Genomic DNA, 21,312 nt, shown 5'->3' with positions numbered 1-21,312 from the left:
AGAGAGAGAGAGAGAGAGAGTGGAATTATGTGAGAATAGCAATGACACAAAGAGAAAGAGAAGAGTGACTGAATGGGGGAGAATGGTTGCTTTAACATTGTAACTGCATTCATTAGCAGAGATATATTATCCTGTCTGTTGAACCACTGGAAGCTTTGCTACATGTCTTTGTTCTGTGCTTCAATGACATTGTAAGTGATGCTAATTCAATACCTGATGGTCCTCTTCTTTTGGGAGACTGTTGGTTATGGAAAACATACGTGTATCATAATATTTTGTAATGTTAATACAGTAGAGGAATCAACTTCCCCTGCATATTTCATTGATTCTGTGGTGGTCTGTATGTCATATCTGTGACATAGTCCACAGTCTGGTCATGTCAGCCTTCCTGTTATGACTGATGCATTTGCACATGCATATACACAGACACAGACACATACGCACGCACACACACACACACACATACACATGCTCTCTCAACAAAAAATTCATTCACACTTTCACACACATGCATGTACATACACAGAGGACACATGATTATGCCCACCTTTCAATCACCACATTTTATGATCACTTGCCTCACAGGTATATAGTTTCAGTATTCTCATCATCTAACTATGACCTCTGGTTTGACGTAGCATGTTGGATGACAGCTGTTGATTGTAGCATTTATAATCACAGTTTTATTGTCTGCTGCATTTTCAATGCGAAACGGTAAAGTAATCAGTGCTTTCCTCTCTTACACACACTCTGACTAGTGGACTGTATATAATTATTGGAATATAAAACTGGTAGTGTGGTATACTGGAGGCAGAGAAGTGCTTAACCGGTGATGATTTCACAGAGATCCTGTTATGATCAGCCGGGTTGATATGAATTTGCTCACATAGTAGGCATATTACAGCAGGGAACAATGGTCCAGTGGCTGAGTTTTATTCTCTATAACTTTTTGATAGATATTTGCTACTTTTACAATTACATATTTTGCATAGGTGTATGCGTTTGTATGTCCAGGATTTCGCTTTCCAGGCTCAGTACCACAAGTACAATAGATTAAAGAAAGCGAATTTACAGACATGATGTTGAAGAATGTTTTAAAATCAGCATTCTGCAAAATTGTAGTCTGTTCTTCTAGCATGTTTATACAAAATTTCTCTCTATCTCTTTGGCTGTCCTCTTGTTGGAAGAAGACACTGAAGAGACCTTACATTTGTTGTGATTACAATATCTGTTACATTGTCAGCCCTCTTGAGGGTCAAAGGGGCTGCTGTTCAGACTGATGCTGTGAAATAACAGGTTTGGCTGTCTTGTCCACCCCCCCCCCCCCAGCCCCCTCCCCCCCCTCCCCTCCCCTCTCCCCACCTGCTGGGATGCCAAGGGTGCTCTAGTGTTTATGAATGATGTTCTCATTTTACAGAGAGTGTGCAGGATAGATTTTCAACTGCCTTTTTCTGCCCATCATTCCGCCATTGAATGTTTGGTTCAGTTGTTAGTATGTTTTTCAACAATTTCTCTTTGGTTCTGTTTTTGTTGTTTTTTTGTTTGTTGTTGTTGTTTTTTTTGTTTTGTTTTTTGTGGGGGAGGGGGGGATCAGAATGTCATTCTTAGTATTTACCATTTATCTTTGAATTTAATATTTATCCTTAGCTTTTTTCTGTTATTGTTTGAATGGCAGTATATTGTTATTCTTTTATGTGCATTTTTAAAGTACGATAGTAGTAAATATATGCTTTTGTAATTCCATTGTCATAAATTGTACAGAACTGTGCAATAGCATGACCAGCATTGCAGTTTTTGTTGTTGTCTGTTTTTTAGTCCTCTGGTGGAAAATTTTGGCGGAACAGTCAACGCCAAAGGTTGAGGCTTAGATTTTGGAATACTACTGCAGTTGTGCCAGATTTTCTTACATATTGTCTTTATATATATAATTAGGTTTGATTGATAAAGATTGATTTATGAAGTACAAAACTTTGATCAATTATAAATATTGGTGATTTTGAAAATATATAGGATCTGCTGTCACATACCTTAGTCAGTAAATTCAATAAGAGAGGCAGGCGTCAACCATCTTTATTGAAGCACTTGTAAAACATGAAAGACGTGTCACAAAGAAAAATTTATTTGTCAGATAAAATCTCTATACTGCAAGTCAAAAGGAGTTAATGTCCTTTCAGATCTGCCTCAATGGTTAAAACCAATTCATTCTTGTCAAAAGGTTTTGTTAGATGAAGCTTACATTCTTGCCATGTTAGATGCAAGATTGATATATTTATATATATGTATCAATTTTAGATGCAAGATTGATATATCTATCTATATATGTATCAGTGTATACATACACCTATATCTCAAGGGAATTTTTAGGTTGCTTTTGAATACTGTTGGTTTGTTTTGGATTTATATTTGTATCCCTTTTGTTTCCATTCCCCCTTACTTCATTATGTGCATAACAGTTGTGTTCAGTGATGACGTTGGGTATTTGCTTTTGTGGGGTTGTTTGTTTTTCTTATTTGTTGATATGTGTGTTTGATAGGAAGGGAGGTGGGTTGGGATTGATACAAAATTCTGGTCTGCTTAAAGCCATCCTTTTTGTTTATTTCCCCAGCACTTGCGGTGTCATTTGTTGATTTAATATTCTAACTTTGATCTGATTGTCAGTAAATTAATGAGAGAGAGAGAGAGTGTGTGTGTGAAGTAAAAACATTTTTTGATATACACTGTGAAAGTTTGATGTGTAAGTATATATATATTCTGTTGCATTTTAATTTTGGAAGTGACTTTCCCAGCAGAGCTCATGTTTTTCATGCACCTTTGACAGCTTTATGTTCGCACTATAGTACAGTGATAATTTTTCTTGTTGTTTGAATGTATTCCACAAGCTAACAGCACATACAAAGCAAGTAACAAAAAACATGCACACATGCATGCAAGCAAACATGCACATGGTTCAAGAAAGACCCACCAAAAGCAAAAGACAAAAATAAGATTCTGACCAGTGGATGGAATTATTTTGACCGATAGAATTAAGCATGATGAAAGAAGAAAGAATCGAAGGTTATTCCTGTAGTTTTGCCCAGTTGACCCTGCCATGAGCATTCTGCATTCAATTCATTTGGGGATAATGTTGTAACTCTAATTGTCAGTACCATTGTTCCTGTTTTCAAAGTCAGGATTGCACTTAGCTGGTACCTGTATTTTGAAGCTAAAAACCAACAGTCTAGGGCTCTGATCAACTTCATGCAAGGGTTTGGTAGCTGATAAGAAAGAGTGCGTTTGGTTCCACTGCCTTGTCAGCAGTTTATAATAGTAATCATATGATCTTGGAATGCAAATTTAAGACATTTGAATGTATTATTGGTGTCAAATGGTCTAGTACATGAATACTATTGCTTCATTAAAAAGTTATAGTGTTTTGAAAATAGACAGTATTAACTCTAAGCCTTCCTGTCTCAGTAAGTCAGTGACTTAACTCACTCTGGAGGATGAAAGGCTGTATGGTAGCGTTCTGGATGACGGAATTAAAATTTTTTCCACATTTTCCTCATGGGGTAGCATAAAAATTGCACTACACCAGGCATTGCAAACGTGTCAAGGGTCAAATGGAAAGCTTCTTCGTGAGGTTCCATAACTATACACTCACTGGCCAGCTGTTGACCTTGGAGGGGTCAGTGGGTCAAGTACAGGGAGTTTCATTCAGTTACTTTGTGCTTTTTTTTTTTTTTTTTTTTCCCTAACCCTAACAAATGGGTCGTCTGCAGGGGAAAGCAAGGGAGAAAACTATGGTATCCCATCAATCACATGTTCATATGTATTATATCTTATCCTAGGTTTTGTTATAAATCAGAACTTTCATGACATGGCTGTAATTTCTTTACATTATTTTGACCTTTTCTTGGCCACAAGCAGAATAGGTCAGTTTATGTCAACATTTGAATATCCTCAGTGCCCATGGACTTCAAAATTGATATATATTTGGCATTTGCCAAAGTTATCTTTTTTCCCCCTTTGTGTATGCATTTACAGGAGTGAATCTGTCAACTGTTAGTTGCCACCATGTCCAGTGGAAAATTGTACAACACAGAATGGTTCCAGTTTCTTTCAAAACTGATGGAGTGATGCTTAAATTTGACTGTTTTTTGTTGTAACCAGATTAAATGTGACTGAAATTTGACACTGGGACAATCAAAATATTTCAAAATTGTGTGCATTATTTTTTGTTGTTTTGTGTGTGTTTGTGCGTTTCCACACAGGTTTGATATGAACATGTTTGGAATAGTTTGAAGATGAGTCAATAGGTCAGTTTATGTGTGCATGTATGTGTAATATGTTTAGCATACTTTGAACATGTAAACTTATGTAAGAAATGTAATTTTGGATTTAATATACTTTGGATATTCTTGTTCAGTTTGATTTTGAACAAGGATCATGTTTTGATGGAAAATGTTGATATAATTGTAGGCTTGTACATATTTTTTGTATGCAAATTTGAATACCATCAGTGTATATGTATAGATCGCTCATGTATGAAAATTAAAGTATATAACATAATATATGCAGTTTGCTTCTCTGTGAAAATAAAAATTGAATATGATTAAAATGTATTCAGTTTTCGTGGACTGATACTGATGTTCTTGTTATGTATTGCATAATGTTTTCCGCAGCTGATGGGACATTCAGTTTTCTGTTTAATGATAAATGTGTATGCAGTAAATCATCATAACAAATTGTTTTTGTCACCTGCTCTTGAAATTTGTGAGAAGTCAGACTGTTCACAGTTGTTGGTGGTTGCGCCATTTTTGTTTTGCTTTGGAGGGCAGTATTAGTATCCCACTGCTGCTGCTTTCAATGACTGCTATCGTTCTCATTGATCAGAACTGTGATTCAGATACTGACATATTTTGTAAGGTTTGTAATGGTTTGGGTCACACACAAAGGTTGTCAGAACAAACCATTTTTCATTGAGGGCAAGAGGTTTTTATTGGACAACAAAATGGACCACACATATTCCCTCTTAATGCCATCTTTCTACAACTCATGTCTGACCTATCAGTACAACTTTCTGTGCCATCTGTTGCACAGCATGTTACCAACTCTGTGCCACCAGCAAGTCATCTGTCAGCACATCACTTTGAATACACACAACACAACCAATATGAGGACAAGTTTTATCAAAGGCAGATTGTAATGTACAGGATTATTGCACAGTCCGACGACATTCACTGTTCATAGACGTTCAAGTATCACAGAATATATCATAGGTTAAGTCTTCTTTGCCGCTCACAGGATTCCTTTGCCTAGTCTTTCTGTACATGGAGAAATGAAACGGCACACTCACACTAACACACTAGAGGTTTACACCATTCCAAACACCTAAAGAGAAAGAAATGCAATGCACTTTGTTCTACATAACCCATTTTGGCATCATATGCTCACAGTGTCAAACTGGTGTATGCCAGATATAGCTTATACCAGTTAGAACTCCTCTGGTTTGCTGTGAAACTGAGCTGGTCTCAGAGGTTTCAATGAAGCATCAAACTCCAAAGTCCGGATTTTGCATGTAAGCACATTGCTCTCTTGGGACTGAAACTAGTGAAAAGGAAAACGGACTATCAACTTTAAATCATCAGCACATACAAACTTGTTTTATCTACATTGTACATCATCAACATGAAGAGAACTAATTAATGGCTAAACCATGCATTTCAAATAAACATTTTCATTAAAATGCTTGAACATTGTGTATCTCTCATGAAAAGGTAATCGATGCTTTTTCACAAACCAGTTGCCCAGAAAATATACTTCTTTTCCATTACACTTAGATCAAGCATTGACAAATCAAAACCATCCAAAAGTGTTATAAATTGTAAACATATCACTACAAATTCAAAATGTTATTCATACTGCATATTTAGTTTATGATCAAATACTAAAGGCTGTGATCACTAAAGCCCTAAACATGCTTTATGCTTAGAAATATACATTTCAAAATCGCTGTTTCTTGAACCATTGAAAGTTCCATCCATGCAGGATCATGATCGAAAATTGAGTCTGTTTTGGTGGCTTGTTCACAACTGTGTTGAGACGAAACACGGAAAAGAAGACACCCTTGTCTCACACAATTGTCCTGTCTTCTGGTAAGAAGTCACACAGCTGTTGTTGCTTCCGTCCCTCACTGTAAATCACATCAGCCAAGGTTAAATGTGTGAGAGACGAAAATCAAAACAACAACTACATGAAAGAAAAAAGAAAGAACCCATCCCCTAAAATATCAAGCAAGAAAAAACTAGTTTTAATTTGTACAGTTATTTAATGCTTCTTCATATTAAAATCATTCATATCTCAGTTGACAGTTACCATGATATGTATATGTATATATATATATATTTTTTTTTCTTTAGGCCAATGATTGAAAGATTATTGAAAAGTCACAAAATTATAATAAAAGTGGAATCGAAATTAGAGCAGTGTGACTTAAAATGTGGCATGTATATGTTACATGGCAAGATGGGGGTGATGTTTAAAGGTGATCAATTTTTTCTCCAAATTAATGGTTTACAGTCTATAAGAAATTGAAAGAAAATAAAGCAACACATTCAAGTGCAACTTAATGTAGGCATTTAAAGGGGTTTTCTTAAGTTGAACTGTTCATTGAAGAATACTGTCAACTAAAGAGCACACTTGGTTTTGACAGAAGATACCTAAATGCATGCGTGTTCACTCCAAAACTCACACACACACACACAATTTGTGTGCGCACGCACGCACACACGCACACGCACACACACACACACACGTACATAAACACACCATACTGTTGTGGGAGTTTGGGAAAATGTGCTGATGAGTCACAGCAACATGCACAAGAAAGAAACTTGAAACTGCTATAGATGCATGTCTATAAGACTGCAAGCTAAGTTTTGATTGTGTACAAGTACAGATAACCATATAGTTATTTTTGAAGGGATCCCATCAGCAGCAAACCTAATGCTCTGCAGAAACCAACTACAGTGCCTGTTTTACGTTTTGATGACTTATTTCAATTGGTGTCTCTAGATAACAGCAGAAAGAAATGACTAGCAAGTGTGCAACGAGCATCTGATTGTCAAGACATCTAAGATCCTCAGATAAAGACAGGCATGCACAGGCAAAAGACATGCACAGATTGTGTAGAATTTCAAACACTGTATTATCCCCCCCTCACCCCCCGCCCTACCCCCCAAAAAAAAAGTTTTAATGGATAAGGGAATACGACAGTGGAGAAAATATAGGTAAGGCCAAAAAGTGCAGAATGTCAGTGGAAAGATGGACAGGGCTGCATGGCGCTTGACAGAGAGGACTGCATGCAGATCAAAGTACCCTGTCCACACAGTGTGATCACATGGAAAGGCAGCTGTCTCATTCTGCCTCTGCAGCTGCTGGTTCCTTCACAGCTACACTATCATCTGCCCCCATCACTGATTCAGCCTGGGGTTGGTCCTCTGCTGGCTTGAGGCCTTCAGCCAAACCTTCTTTGCTTTCTTCAGCGTGTGATGGTGTTTCTTCAGCTTCAGCTACAGTTTCTGACGTACTTGCTGTGTCTTCAATGATTTTTAGCAGTGCAGGGTCTGCCTTGACGTTGTCTGTTCCCCTCACTGCAGCAATGATTTCTTCAGCACAGGTGATCTCCGTCTCTTCTTGCTCATCATCAGCAGCAGTCAGCTCTGATTCTGCAGCATCTTCCTCTGTTGGTGCCTGTGTTGGTTCTCTCTCAAACTTTACAGACTTTGATTTCATCTCTTTCAGACTGCTGGAGTCTGCTGCTGTCTGTAACTCTGCTTCAGAGTCCTTGGTGTAGCAAAACAAATTAGACACACATGAATGCTATGTTAACAAATGGAAACACAACATTGCTGAAACCCTGCTAAAATGAAAGGTGAATTGCATTTGGAAGCGGAATGTTACATCGTAAACTAAGAGTCATGTAAAATTTGCTACAAGCAAATATAAAGCAGTACAAGCAACTACACACTGAAAAGAATGAAATGAAAAGCTCAACAACATCAAAATTCAGTATTTGTTTAGTGTATGGTTTATAAATGTAATGACTGAACATGAAACAGAAGCAGGAAACTAAGCCTCTACTGTAGCAAGCTGGCAAGGAACACATATTCTGTGAGCTATGAACACAAAACAAAATTAGTTTAACAACAGTACAGATACAACCACCATACAGCATTTTTTTTTAACTGAACATAATGGAGTTTGTTGCAAACAGGAAGCAAGGGGAAAACAAAGGAAAAAAAAAGGAACTTTCAGAAAAGCTTGGGAGACTAAAAAGACATGGACTTTCAACTAAGGGCATCATTAAGATAACTGTGTAATGAAATGTGCATATATGTAGCTTTGATCTAAATGAAAGTGGATACCCCAAAGCTAAACAAAACGTGCTGGAGGAATTATTTACAATCTGTGATACTGAAAAGACAGGGCTCTGTAGCTCAGTGACAAATATATTTGTTCATCAGTTTCTTAAAATAAAAAGTCCTTTGTGTGACTTCACAAATATGATTAGCTTCTATATTTCTCCCCCCCACCCCCCGCCCCCAACAAACTAGCTCCCATTTCTTCCTATCTCCTGTTGAAAAATAATCTGTCCCCATCTTTATTTGCTGTCACCATCTGTGCTCATTAACTTTCAGCCCCACCTCTTTGCCCTGTTAACTTTCAGCCCCACCTCTTTGCCCGTTTCAACCCCACCTCTTTGCCCTGTTTCAGCTCCACCTCTTTGCCCGTTTCAGCCCCCACCTCTTTGCCCTGTTAACTTTCAGTTAACTTTCAGCCCCACCTCTTTGCCCTGTTAACTTTCAGCTCCACCTCTTTGCCCGTTTCAGCCCCCACCTCTTTGCCCTGTTAACTTTCAGCCACACCTCTTTGCCCGTTTCAGCCACCACCTCTTTGCCCTGTTAACTTTCAGTTAACTTTCAGCCCCACCTCTTTGCCCTGTTAACTTTCAGCCCCACCTCTTTGCCCGTTTCAGCCCCCACCTCTTTGCCCTGTTAACTTTCAGTTAACTTTCAGCTCCACCTCTTTGCCTGTTTCAGCCACCACCTCTTAGCCCTGTTAACTTTCAGTTAACTTTCAGCCCCACCTCTTTGCCCTGTTAACTTTCAGCCCCACCTCTTTGCCCGTTTCAGCCCCCACCTCTTTGCCCTGTTAACTTTCAGCCCCACCTCTTTGCCCGTTTCAGCCCCCACCTCTTTGCCCTGTTAACTTTCAGCTCCACCTCTTTGCCCTGTTAACTTTCAGCCCCACCTCTTTACCCTGTTAACTTTCAGCCCCACCTCTTTGCCCTGTTAACTTTCAGCCCCACCTCTTTGGCCTGTTAACTTTCAGCCCCACCTTTTTAACTTTCAGCCCCACCTCTTTGGCCTGTTAACTTTCAGCCCCACCTCTTTGCCCTGTTAACTTTCAGCCCCACCTCTTTGCCCTGTTAACTTTCAGCCACATCTCATTGCCCTGTTAACTTTCAGACCCACCTCTTGCCCTGTAATCATTTAGCCCGCCCCTCGCCCTGTTAGCCTTTTAAATCTACCTCTTGCCTTGTTAAACTTTGAACACTGCTTCTTGCCCTGTTAACTTTCAGCCCCACCTCTTTGCCCTGTTAACTTTCAGCCCCACCTCTTTGCCCTGTTAACCTTCAGTTAACTTTCAGCCCCACCTCATTGCCCTGTTAACTTTCAGCCCCACCTCTTTGCCCTGTTAACTTTCAGCCCCACCTCATTGCCCTGTTAACTTTCAGCCCCACCTCTTTGCCCTGTTAACTTTCAGCCCCACCTCTTTGCCCAGCCCCACCTCATTGCCCTGTTAACTTTCAGCCACATCTCATTGCCCTGTAATCATTTAGCCCGCCCCTTGCCCCGTTAACCTTTTAAATCTACCTCTTGCCTTGTTAAACTCTGAACACTGCTTCTTGCCCTGTTAACTTTCAGCCTCACCTCTTGCCCTGTTAACCTTCAACCTTGCCTCTTGCCCTTTTAACCTTTAGCCCTGCTCATGCCCCTCCCTCCCCACCCCTTCCTACACCTTCCCCTCATTCCCCAACAGCCATCATATCTCCCCGTCCATGATCACCTTTTTGCCTGACGTCAGGACGTCGGGCTGGAGAGTGGCCACCAGTTCAGGGGGCAACACCAGATCGTCAAACAGGATGCGCAGGTCCTTGCTCTGTCGCCTGGCATCGTAGTTCTTCACGAACTGGCGCAGGCGGTTGCTGCGGAAGAGGTTGGCCTCCCGCGTCTTCATCATGGCGTCAGTCAGCTGCAGCCACTTGTGTTCCAGACACTCCAGGACTGTGGGGCGATTGCTGCAGCATAGGGTGGGGAGCTGTGAGTTATTGGTGGGCAGATACAGGTAGGTGCAATACTGCTGCACTACAGAGCTGTGAGTTATTGGTGGGCAGATACAGGTAGGTGCAATATTGGTGGGCAGACACAGGTATGTGCAATACTGCTGCACTACAGAGCTGTGAGTTATTGGTGGGCAGATACAGGTAGGTGCAATATTGGTGGGCAGACACAGGTATGTGCAATACTGCTGCACTACAGAGCTGTGAGTTATTGGTGGGCAGATACAGGTAGGTGCAATATTGCTGCACTACAGAGCTGTGAGTTATTGGTGGGCAGATACAGGTAGGTGCAATATTGCTGAACCACAGAGCTGTGAGTTATTGGTGGGCAGGTACAGAGAGGTGCAATAGTGGTGGGCAGACACAGGTATGTGCAATACTGCTGAACCACAGAGCTGTGAGTTATTGGTGGGCAGATACAGCGAGGTGGAATAATACTTCTGATACACGTCAGGCTTTTCATTCTCACTGTTTGAATTCCACCTCACAAAGCACCAAAATTTTGTTGTTCAAACCAGTTCATGTCAAATTTACATGATTTGCTGTTGTTGTCTTTTTTTTCTTTTTTTTTTAACCCATTTTATTAATCAATGTAAGCACGTATTTTCTCTTTTTGATTTTCGTTACAATGAAATCAAAGTGGCAAAGTGGTTAGCATTGCCACCTGATGGCTGGGAGGACATGGGTTTGATTCCCAACAAAGGTGGGCTAGCTCCTACCCAGAGTTGAGTGCAACTGACTTAAATGGGAAGACTGGGATTACACAGTCAAGTATCATCCACTTCACGGATGCGTCTTTGGGTGTGTTGCTGAAATTTCCTTACCAACACTGCAAGTGTCTGTATCTCTTGTGCCTGGTTAATGCCGGAATATCATTATGAAAGGAAGCATAGAGAACAGCCTTGTCATGTAGTCCCAAACCTTAAAGGACCTCCGTAGCAACATCATCATCAGCATCCTCCACCTTCATCATCAGTAAGAAAAAAATGTCTGTAATTCTGTGGCCTTTCATGCCCTGCTCTCATGGTGACCTCAGTTTCGATACCCCTCCACTTCTGTGCCTGGGGTGCATCCTATCAAGGTCTTCACTGTCGGCAGATTCATGGGGGACTGTTGTTGGAGGGATATGGTGGCGGTCTCCACTCTGGGGGAACACTCATTCAATCTGGCTCTGTGGCTAAGCTATTATTGAAATCAGTAGGGGGCATAGTAGGTGGTGTGCTAAGTATGCTAAATCAGAACAGGCACCACTGAACACGACTGAAGTGTCCCAGCAGCAGTGCAAGGTCTCCTCTGGTGTGTGGCCTCTTGCTGACCTAATATCATGGTTGCCTGTGTACTGCCAACACTGTGACTGCGACAGAACAACCCAGGTGTGGATGTATATGGAGGACTTTGAATGAGCGGTGTGGAAGTAATGCTATTGAAATGGAGCAGATGATGGGACAGCAAAAAAAAAAAGACAAAAAAGAAAAAGAAAAAAAAGACAAGAAATTGATGCATATAATCGATTTAAGCAAGTACTGGAATGCAGTATCCAGCTCTGTCTTAACAAGAGTTGCATTTTTCACATTTTTTAATTTCCTGACATGATCCCACTTTTTTTCAATGAAAACAAGACAATATATTAACAATCCGAACATTTATCTTAAGACTGCAAATCAATAGAAAGTTAAAGGAGCACTCATCATTGTTTTTAATAGCCATCTTCCACACATGACTCTGACCTTGGCAGTCGTTTCATGACCTTGAAGAGGAACTTGAGCGCCTCATGGGAGACACCATCCAGAAGATCCCCAGCGTCATAGCGACTGTAGGCAACGTTGATCAGCGTTTCTTCATCGCTGCTGCCAGCGAAGGGGGATAAGCCACTCAGCCTGCACAACCACCATGTTCAGTGCATGACACAATTCAGTGCAGGGTTCATAAACAGGAAAGATCAGTCATACAGGGGATCAGGGGCACACAGAGACATAGTTACGATGTACTTGGCCATGGAGTGATATGACAGTGAAGGGAGTAACAGTGACTTGTCTTCATGAAAGGTGGGTTTCTCTCTGAACACGTGTACAGACGCAATGGCAGAAACACACAATTACTCATCCCTGCGCACGCATGTGTGCACATGCACGCGCGCACACACGCACACACAACACACACACAAACTTACAGCAGGAAAGTGAGTGTTCCCACACCCCAGACATCAGATGCTGGTGAAGCCTTGTCCTTCACCACCACTTCAGGGGCTGCAACAGACAACCATTGTTTTTTTGGTTTTTTTGGCAGTGCACCGTAAAATTTTTTTAAAAAATCCCTAAGACATTGTGTAAGAAAAGAAACAAAGATTTTTTTTAAACATCAGAACATGGGACCATGGGAGCTTCTCTACTCTTTCTCCTCCCTTCAGATCAGCTCTCTCATGTCTCTCAGTCATCATATACGTGCTTGATACCACTTCTGTCCCAAAGAAGAGATGCAAACAGAACACACACACACACACACACACACACACACACACACACACACACACACACACAAAAGGAACCTTTGTGGAAGTGCCTAAAAACTCTCACACCGAAGTAAACGTCAGGTGTGAACACTGACCGATGAAGTCTGGGTAGCCTTTACGTGGGACGGACACCCCTTCAGCCCCATTGGTCAGCACATGGGCCATAGAGAAGTCCGCCAGGCGGATGTCCAGGCCATGGCGGGAGGACACGAGCAGAGCCGCTGGCTGAAGGTTGAGGTGGATGACACTGTTGCGATGCAAGTACTGCAAGGCGTACAGAACCTGCAACCCCCAGTCACACCTCGCTGTGAATGACAGCTTCACCGCTCCCACCATGACTGTTGTTTGACAACCATGACAAGCATGAAAATGAAGAAATAACATACAGACTGATCTCACATACTAAATAACAGACAGATCTCACTTTCTTCGAGTACAGATAAGAACCATTTTCATAAGCAGAAAAAAAGTAGAAATGTTCATGACATCATTACATAGTTATTCAAGAAGTTATAAGTGTGTTGGTGTTTTTTTTCTTTTGTATATTCCTATAAACTGTGTAATTTTGTTGAAGTCTAGTAAAAGAATGTTTTATAGTGTGAGAATGATGATGGTAATGATGGATGGGTTTTCTACCAGTTAAAGATAAAGGTAAACATCAAAACACCTCATTTCAGCTCTCTCTCTTTTCCTGATGGCATAATTTAGAGGAACATTTCAACATCCAATATGTACTCTAACATTCAGTCACATGGATATGAACAGTCCTCTCTCTTATCTTTAGAATCTACATGAAATAAGTGTGACGAGACATAATCTGTCCTCTGTCTTCAGAAGATGTGAGTTGAGGAAAACAATGGAAACAGATGGTTGGTCACCTGTCGAATGATGTAGGCAACATTGTCCTCAGAGTAGCGACGGCGCAGAGATAACCGCTGAGCCACGTGTATCCCTGGGACATCGTCAAACACAAGGAACAGGGTGGTTGGGGTGGAGAAGGCCGATTGCAGTCGCAGGATGGTCTCATGACGCATGGTTTTCAGGACGTCAAACTCGCGCTGACTGTCGGGGAGGGAGGTGGGAACACACTTCACCAGGCAGTGCTTGGAGGTCTTCTTGTTGCTGCCCTCCTTCAACTCTCCAAACTGGCCCCTGAGGCAGTGGGGTTATCAATTAGTGAATCAGTGAATCAGCTTCATTCATAACATAGGATGTGTAGAAATGTCCACACTTTGGTTGTGTGATCACAGTGCTACCCACACAAAAATACACACAAAAAACAAGGAGAAACAATTAAATGCATGCATAGCACACACACACACACACACACACACACACACACACACACACACACACAAACACACACATAGCAACTGATTTTGACAGTTGGACGAAAAAGTGCATGACATTGGCTAACATTGGAGTACCAGTAATATGTTTTTACTGCTTTTCTGAAGAGAGTAAGAGAAGAAATTTTTCTCTGGTGTCAGACGTTGTCTAGTCAGTCTTCTGTCCCTCTCTCTTCATTTATGTCTGTCTCATTTGTGATTTGAAGCTCCCCTGACCCGGAAAACACAGCACCAGTGCCTGTGCTTTTCCATAACCCATTGAATATTGATATAACGAATGACATATTTTGTGCATTTTGATCTTCTGCATGTGTGTTCAAATGAAAGGAGTTCAGACACTAACATGTTGACACAAACGTTGACCTGGGACACTGAAATCATCTCTGTCCTTGAGGCAAATTTGATGAGGTGTGTAATCTTTCTTTTTACACAAACACAAAGCATGAGTCAACAAAATGAAGAATACAGCAATCAAGCCGATCAAAAGCAGGACAGTGGTACTCACTTCCACAGTGTGTCTCCCAGGACGTACTCCTTGCTTGGTTCACCTGTCTGGAGGGTGGGTGTAGAGGTGTCGACGGGAGCTTCTTCCGAGGCCTCTGACTCACGCGGTTTGCTGGCAATCTCCTTGCCCTCCTCCTGTCTCTGCTTCAGCTGGTCCAGGGTCAGGTCTCCCAGCCTCAGGGAGCTGATAGACCCTGCACAGTCAGACGCAACTTTCATTGTGTGCTCTTCCGGTACCATGTCGGCATTCAACATCAAGACACTCTCCTCTCCCTGTAAATCATATTCCATCCCCTTCAGTTGTCCATCATCATTTAAAAAAAAAAAGTGTTAGTGCTAATAATACTTCCGATACATAGCTTATTCTATCCTCTTTCAGTTGTCTGTTTTATCATTTTTTAGCGTTAATGCCAATATACTTCCAATACATAGTTCACAGTTTTATGTAAACAGTTTCCCCCCCTCTCTTCTATTCCTGCAGCATATGGTTGGCCCTCAAGGCCTGACCAGTACACTGGATTCATGTGCATGTCAGGCGTCTGCCCCTTGTTTTATCTATTCTTTTAAAATGTGCAATAGTATATGTAACGTTGATCAGCGTCTACGCTCTGACACCTCCTTGAAACAAACTGAAACTCTGGGCCTTAGCACACACCTTATATTCTTCTTGTCTGTTGGTGGTGACCTCCATGACCCCCCTCACCTTGTTTGTTGGTGGTGACCTCCATGACCCCCCTCACCTTGTTTGTTGGTGCGGACCTCCATGACCCCCCTCACTTTGTTGAAGGTGACCTCCATGACCCCTGACCTTGTTTTTTGGTGTTGACCTCCACGACCCCCTCTCCTTTGTTGGTGGTGACCTCCATGACCCCCTTTCTTTTGTTGGTGGTGACCTCTATAACCCCTCACCTTGTTTTGGTAGTGATGACCTCTATAATCCCTCACCATGTTTGGTGGTGGTGACCTCTATAACCATACCCCTCACCTTGTTTTGGTGGTGGTGACCTCTATAACCCCTCACCTTGTTTTGGTGGTGGTGACCTCTATAACCCCTCACCTTGTTTTGGTGGTGGTGACCTCTATAACCCCTCACCTTGTTCTGTGGTGGTGACTTCTATAACCCTTCACCTTGTTTGGTAGTGGTGACCTCTATAACCTCTCACCTTGTTTTGGTGGTGGTGACCTCTCTAACCCCTCGCCTTGTTTTGTGGTATTGACCTCTCTAACCCCTCACCTTGTTTTGGTGGTGGTGACTTCTATAACCATACCCCTCACCTTGTTTTGTGGTGATCTCTATAACCCCTCACCTTGTTCGGTGGTAGTGACCTCTATAACACCTCACCTTGTTTGGTGGTGGTGACCTCTATAACCCCTCACCTTGTTTGGTTGTGGTGACCTCTATAACCCCTCACCTTGTTTTGGTGGTGGTGACCTCTATAACCCCTCACCTTGTTTGGGTGGTGGTGACCTCTATAACCCCTCACCTTGTTTGGTGGTGGTGACCTCTATAACCCCTCACCTTGTTTGGTGGTGGTGACCTCCACAGAAGACCAGCTGAAAGGCCCACGCCCCAGGAGGTTGGCAGCAGACACACGCAGACGGTATGGTGTCTCTGGCTTCAGGCCTGACACCACACACGTCTCCAGGGGAGTGTACACACAGCTGGTCCACCGGCTGTCTCCTGGTTAACACACACTGCGTCATCAGGCCACTTCAATGGGAAAACACACACACACACACACACACACATACACAAAAATGATTTATTTAATGAAAAAAAAAATCACCCTCTGAAGATTCTGAGACGGTTTTCAGCCCACATCTTTACCCATTGTTCTTTGTAGTCTTCGGCAGGTTGTTTTCAGGGAAGCATTGAAAGAAGTCAGTATTGTGTTGGTAGTTCAAGACAAGAAGATAACATGGTAGTCAGAGTAAACAGATTGGTCTTTACCATCTCCCACAGAATACTCAATAGCTGCAAGGCTTTTTTCTTCTATACAACGAGTCAAAGCAAACCGGTGAGGCAAAGAATATTCTATAACATGTATCAAAGTGATATAATTTGCTCATTTGAAAAACAGTCCAGTTATAGCATGAAGCACTTACCTGCTGCTTTGTAGTCCACTCTGTAGTAGAGTATGGGGCAGTTTCCATCAAAACGAGGAGCCTCCCACATCAGGATCAGTTCATTAGCTGCTATCTGTAGGACTGCCGGTCTGCCTGGTCTTTCTGGCACATCTGTTTCAAGAAAAGAAAAGACACACAAAAACACTCTCAAAAACCTGAATATGGATAAATACTATAAACAGCTTTATTTTCAGCTTGTTTGTGTATTGGCCTACCATCCACAGGATAATTCTGTTAGAGTTATGTCTTGATATCAGCTGTTTGTACTGGATATCTTCCAACAGTTCTTACGTCAGGTGTGCAATATGTTTGTGCTGGATATCTGCACACATTTCTGATTTGAAATGTGTTTGTGTTGGATATCTGCCCACAACTCTGATGTCAGGGATGCAGTGTGTTTGTGCTGGATATCTGAACACATTTCTGATGTGATGTGTGCAGTGTGTTTGTGCTGGATATCTACACACATTTCGGATGTGCAATGCATTTATGCTGTGTGATCTGCAGACACAATTATGATGCAAGGTGTGCAATATGTTTACACTGTTCATTAAATGTTGAAAAAACATACATGTCAAGGAGAATCAAACCCATGCTTTTTGGGTTTTTTTATTCTGGGAGAAGCCCTCACCTCCCTGCAGTAACCTCATCCTGCTGGAGGCTCGGCCTGACTTGCTCCTGGCCACACACTTGTACACGCCGGCGTCGTAGGGCTTGGCCGCAGTAATGGTCAGTGTGGCCTGTCCGTCCTCGTACAGCTCCTGTTTGACCCGGGTGCCGTCCGACAGCAGTTCCTCGTTCTTGTACCAGACTGTGGAGTAGGGGGGCGGCCCCTCCAGCGCGCAGTACATGGTGATGGTGTCCCCTGTTTCAAAGGTCAGGTCCTGCAGACGCTGCCGGAACACCGGCACGGGGCCTCCAGCTGTGTGGACACCAGGGGGGTCAGGGTGTTATTCATTGAAATACATTGGGATACATTGATATACATTGACACAGGCTGTGAACACCATGCAGATCAGGTTGTCATACATTGAAATACATTGGGATACATTGGAGTACATTGACACCAGCTGCGGACACCACTGAGGTCAGTTTGTCATACATTGAAATACACTGGGATACGTTGACACTAGCTGTGGACACCATGGAGGTCAGTTTGTCATACACTGAAATACACTGGGATACGTTGACACTAGCTGTGGACACCATGGAGGTCAGTTTGTCATACATTGAAATACACTGGGATACGTTGACACTAGCTGTGGACACCATGGAGGTCAGTTTGTCATACATTGAAATACACTGGGATACGTTGACACTAGCTGTGGACACCATGGAGGTCAGTTTGTCATACATTGAAATACACTGGGATACGTTGACACTAGCTGTGGACACCATGGAGGTCAGTTTGTCATACACTGAAATACACTGAGATGTGTTGACACTAGCTGTGGACACCATGGAGGTCAGTTTGTCATACACTGAAATACACTGAGATGTGTTGACACTAGCTGTGGACACCATGGAGGTCAGTTTGTCATACATTGAAATACACTGAGATGTGTTGACACTAGCTGTGGACACCATGGAGGTCAGTTTGTCATACACTGAAATACACTGAGATGTGTTGACACTAGCTGTGGACACTATGGAGGTCAGTTTGTCATACATTGAAATACACTGGGATACGTTGACACTAGCTGTGGACACTATGACCTCCACTGGGATACGTTGACACTAGCTGTGGACACCATGGAGGTCAGTTTGTCATACATTGAAATACACTGGGATACGTTGACACTAGCTGTGGACACCATGGAGGTCAGTTTGTCATACATTGAAATACACTGGGATATGTTGACACTAGCTGTGGACACCATGGAGGTCAGTTTGTCATACATTGAAATACACTGGGATACACTGAAATACACTGAGATAAACTTATACCAGCTGCTGTGACCACAGCAGTTAGTTTGTCATACACTGAAATACACTGGGATACACTGACACCAGCTACTGGGACCATAGCAGTCAGGTTATCATACACTGAAATACATTGGGATAAACTAAAATACACTGGGACACGTTGAAATACATTGGGATACACTGACACCAGCTGTGGGGACCATAGAGGGTAGGTTGTTATATTGACACAGGCTATGAACACCATAGGGGTCAGGCTGTCATACACTGAAATACATTGGGACACATTGAAATGTGCTGACATCAACATCACCTGTCCTCTCCCACACAAATTAAGATTATAATAGTCATGTATGAAGACAGTGAAATCAGGACAGTCCACTCTCAGGTAAATAAAGTTATTAAAAGAAGGATTCAAGACTTTTTATCACATAGTGATTGGATGAACCAAATTGAGTGCCTGTCACATGTTCTAGTCATTGTTAGCACAGAAATCCAACATTTGCACACTTGACTTCATCACCGAAAAAAGCACAGCTAAATAATTTATTTGATTATCTTCATGTAATGATAATATCTGTAATTTACTTACTAAAACCTGGTTACAATATGCTTTGAGAGACACAGTCTTTATGACTGGTAGACAGATTGTTTTCAACACTTGCTTGTGCCTTCCCCAGCCCATTTGAATTACAATAAATAATGAATCACTTTGCTCCAAATCACATTTTCTTTCTCAAGAGACCCAACACTTGGTGGTTAAGGTATACGCACAGAGATATTTTCCAGTAAACTGACCCTCCACTTCAGTGAAGACGGTTATCGAATACACACAGAGATATTTTCTAGTATAATTCACCCTCCCCTTCAGTGAAGATGGTTATCATATACACACAGATAATTTCCTGTAAAACTCACCCTCCCCTTCAGTGGATATAGAAGAACGTCTGGAGTCGACACTTCCCTGTCTCTGTGGTTCACGGGTTTTCCTGGCCTGCTTCCGCTCCTCCAGCCACTGCAGTTCCTTCTCCAGGGATGGTGGGATCTCCTCCTTGTCAATGTCAGCCATTTTCCGACGCTCCTTCATCATCTTGAATCTGAACAACAACACACTGGACACATTGCATCTGGACAACAACTACACGTATTGGACACATTGTACCTGAACAACAACAACACACTGGACATATTGTGTCTGAACAACAGCTACACATATTGGACACATCATACCGGACAACAACACAGATTGGATGTATTGCATCAGAATAACACACATCGGACAAATTGTATCTGAACAACTACAATACACATTGGACGTATTGTATCAGAATAACACACACTGGACACATTGTATCAGAACAACAACAACACACAATGGACATATTATAGCAGAACAACAATGACACACATTGGACAGAGTATATCAGAACAACAATAACATGCATTGGATACATTATATCTGAATAATAACACGATTTGGACACATCTACAATCTGCTTCATCAATGAGGGTGTGTGTGGTTTGCATGTGGTGTATGAGTGTACTGTGTGGTGTGGGGGTATGGGGGTATGTTTGGTGTGTGTTGGGGATGTGGTGTGCAATGTTTTGTGTAAGTTGTATATGGTGTGTGTGTGTGTGATGTTGCTAGTGAATGCTGATACACACATTCTGTGAAAAAACCATCTCCCCTCTCAATGCTACAATATTCCTGTCATCACAAAACACATTCCATCAAAACTGTAAACACAAACCAATGTCAGACCTGCAGGTCCATTCCAGACCCCCTGCCAAATGCTTCAGCCTCTCAGACCTTTCCCTTTCGGCCTCTCAGACCACCCACCTTTCCCTTTCAGCCTCTCAGACCACCCACTTTTCCCTCTCAGACCACCCACCTTCCCCTTTCAGCCTCTCAGACCACCCACCTTTCCCTTTCAGCCTTTCAAACCACCCACCTTTCTCTTCAGCCTCTCAAACCACCCACCTTTCCCTCTGAGACCACCCACCTTTCCCTCTCGGCCTCTGAGACCACCCACCTTTCCCTTTCGGCCTCTCAGACCACCCACCTTTCCCTCTCAGCCACTCAGACCACCCACCTTTCCCTCTCAGCCTCTCAGACCATTTCCCTCTCAGCCTCTGAGACCACCCACCTTTCCCTTTCAGCCTCTGAGACCACCCACCTTTCCCTCTCAGCCTCTCAGACCATTTCCCTCTCAGCCTCTGAGACCACCCACCTTTCCCTTTCGGCCTCTCAGACCACCCACCTTTCCCTCTCAGCCTCTCAGACCACCCACCTTTCCCTTTCGGCCTCTCAGACCACCCACCTTTCCCTTTCAGCCTTTCAAACCACCCACCTTTCTCTTCAGCCTCTCAGACCACCCACCTTGTCTCTTTCAGCCTCTCAGACCACCCACCTTTCTCTTCAGCCTCTCAGACCACCCACCTTTCCCTTTCGGCCTCTCAGACCACCCACCTTTCTCTTTCAGCCTCTCAGACCATTTCCCTCTCAGCCTCTCAAA

General features: G+C 42.5%; 2 protein-coding genes across 9 annotated transcripts in view; one reads left to right on the top strand and one right to left on the bottom strand.

Annotated features, from left to right (window-relative positions):
* The window catches only part of LOC143292789 (TOM1-like protein 2), a 45,979-nt gene extending 41,378 nt beyond the window's left edge, over positions 1-4,601 (top strand). For all 4 annotated transcript variants that reach the window (XM_076603370.1, XM_076603368.1, XM_076603369.1 and 1 more), the window contains one exon: positions 1-4,601. This exon is cut by the window's left edge and continues 213 nt beyond it. The gene's annotated coding sequence lies outside the window, so the exon portion shown is untranslated.
* A 350-nt stretch (positions 4,602-4,951) lies between these two features.
* The window catches only part of LOC143292788 (uncharacterized), a 159,787-nt gene continuing 143,426 nt past the window's right edge, over positions 4,952-21,312 (bottom strand). For 4 of the 5 annotated variants that reach the window (XM_076603361.1, XM_076603363.1, XM_076603364.1 and 1 more), the window contains 12 exons: positions 19,715-19,893; positions 17,505-17,795; positions 16,853-16,984; positions 16,266-16,427; positions 14,748-14,940; positions 13,772-14,045; positions 12,989-13,175; positions 12,555-12,630; positions 12,112-12,261; positions 10,111-10,342; positions 7,357-7,824; positions 4,952-6,172 (listed from right to left, as the gene is read on the bottom strand). In XM_076603361.1, coding sequence (XP_076459476.1) covers positions 7,396-7,824; positions 10,111-10,342; positions 12,112-12,261; positions 12,555-12,630; positions 12,989-13,175; positions 13,772-14,045; positions 14,748-14,940; positions 16,266-16,427; positions 16,853-16,984; positions 17,505-17,795; positions 19,715-19,893 — 2,305 coding nt within the window. In that variant the 3' untranslated portion in view covers positions 4,952-6,172; positions 7,357-7,395. The remainder of the gene's footprint in view (positions 6,173-7,356; positions 7,825-10,110; positions 10,343-12,111; positions 12,262-12,554; positions 12,631-12,988; positions 13,176-13,771; positions 14,046-14,747; positions 14,941-16,265; positions 16,428-16,852; positions 16,985-17,504; positions 17,796-19,714; positions 19,894-21,312) is intronic. The other variant, XM_076603366.1, reaches the window with a different exon arrangement.

Source organism: Babylonia areolata, chromosome 18 (genome assembly GCF_041734735.1).
Source record: "Babylonia areolata isolate BAREFJ2019XMU chromosome 18, ASM4173473v1, whole genome shotgun sequence".
Lineage (NCBI taxonomy): Eukaryota > Metazoa > Mollusca > Gastropoda > Neogastropoda > Buccinidae > Babylonia > Babylonia areolata.
Note: the sequence above shows the minus strand (reverse complement) of the source record. Positions and strands in the feature narration are given on the sequence as shown.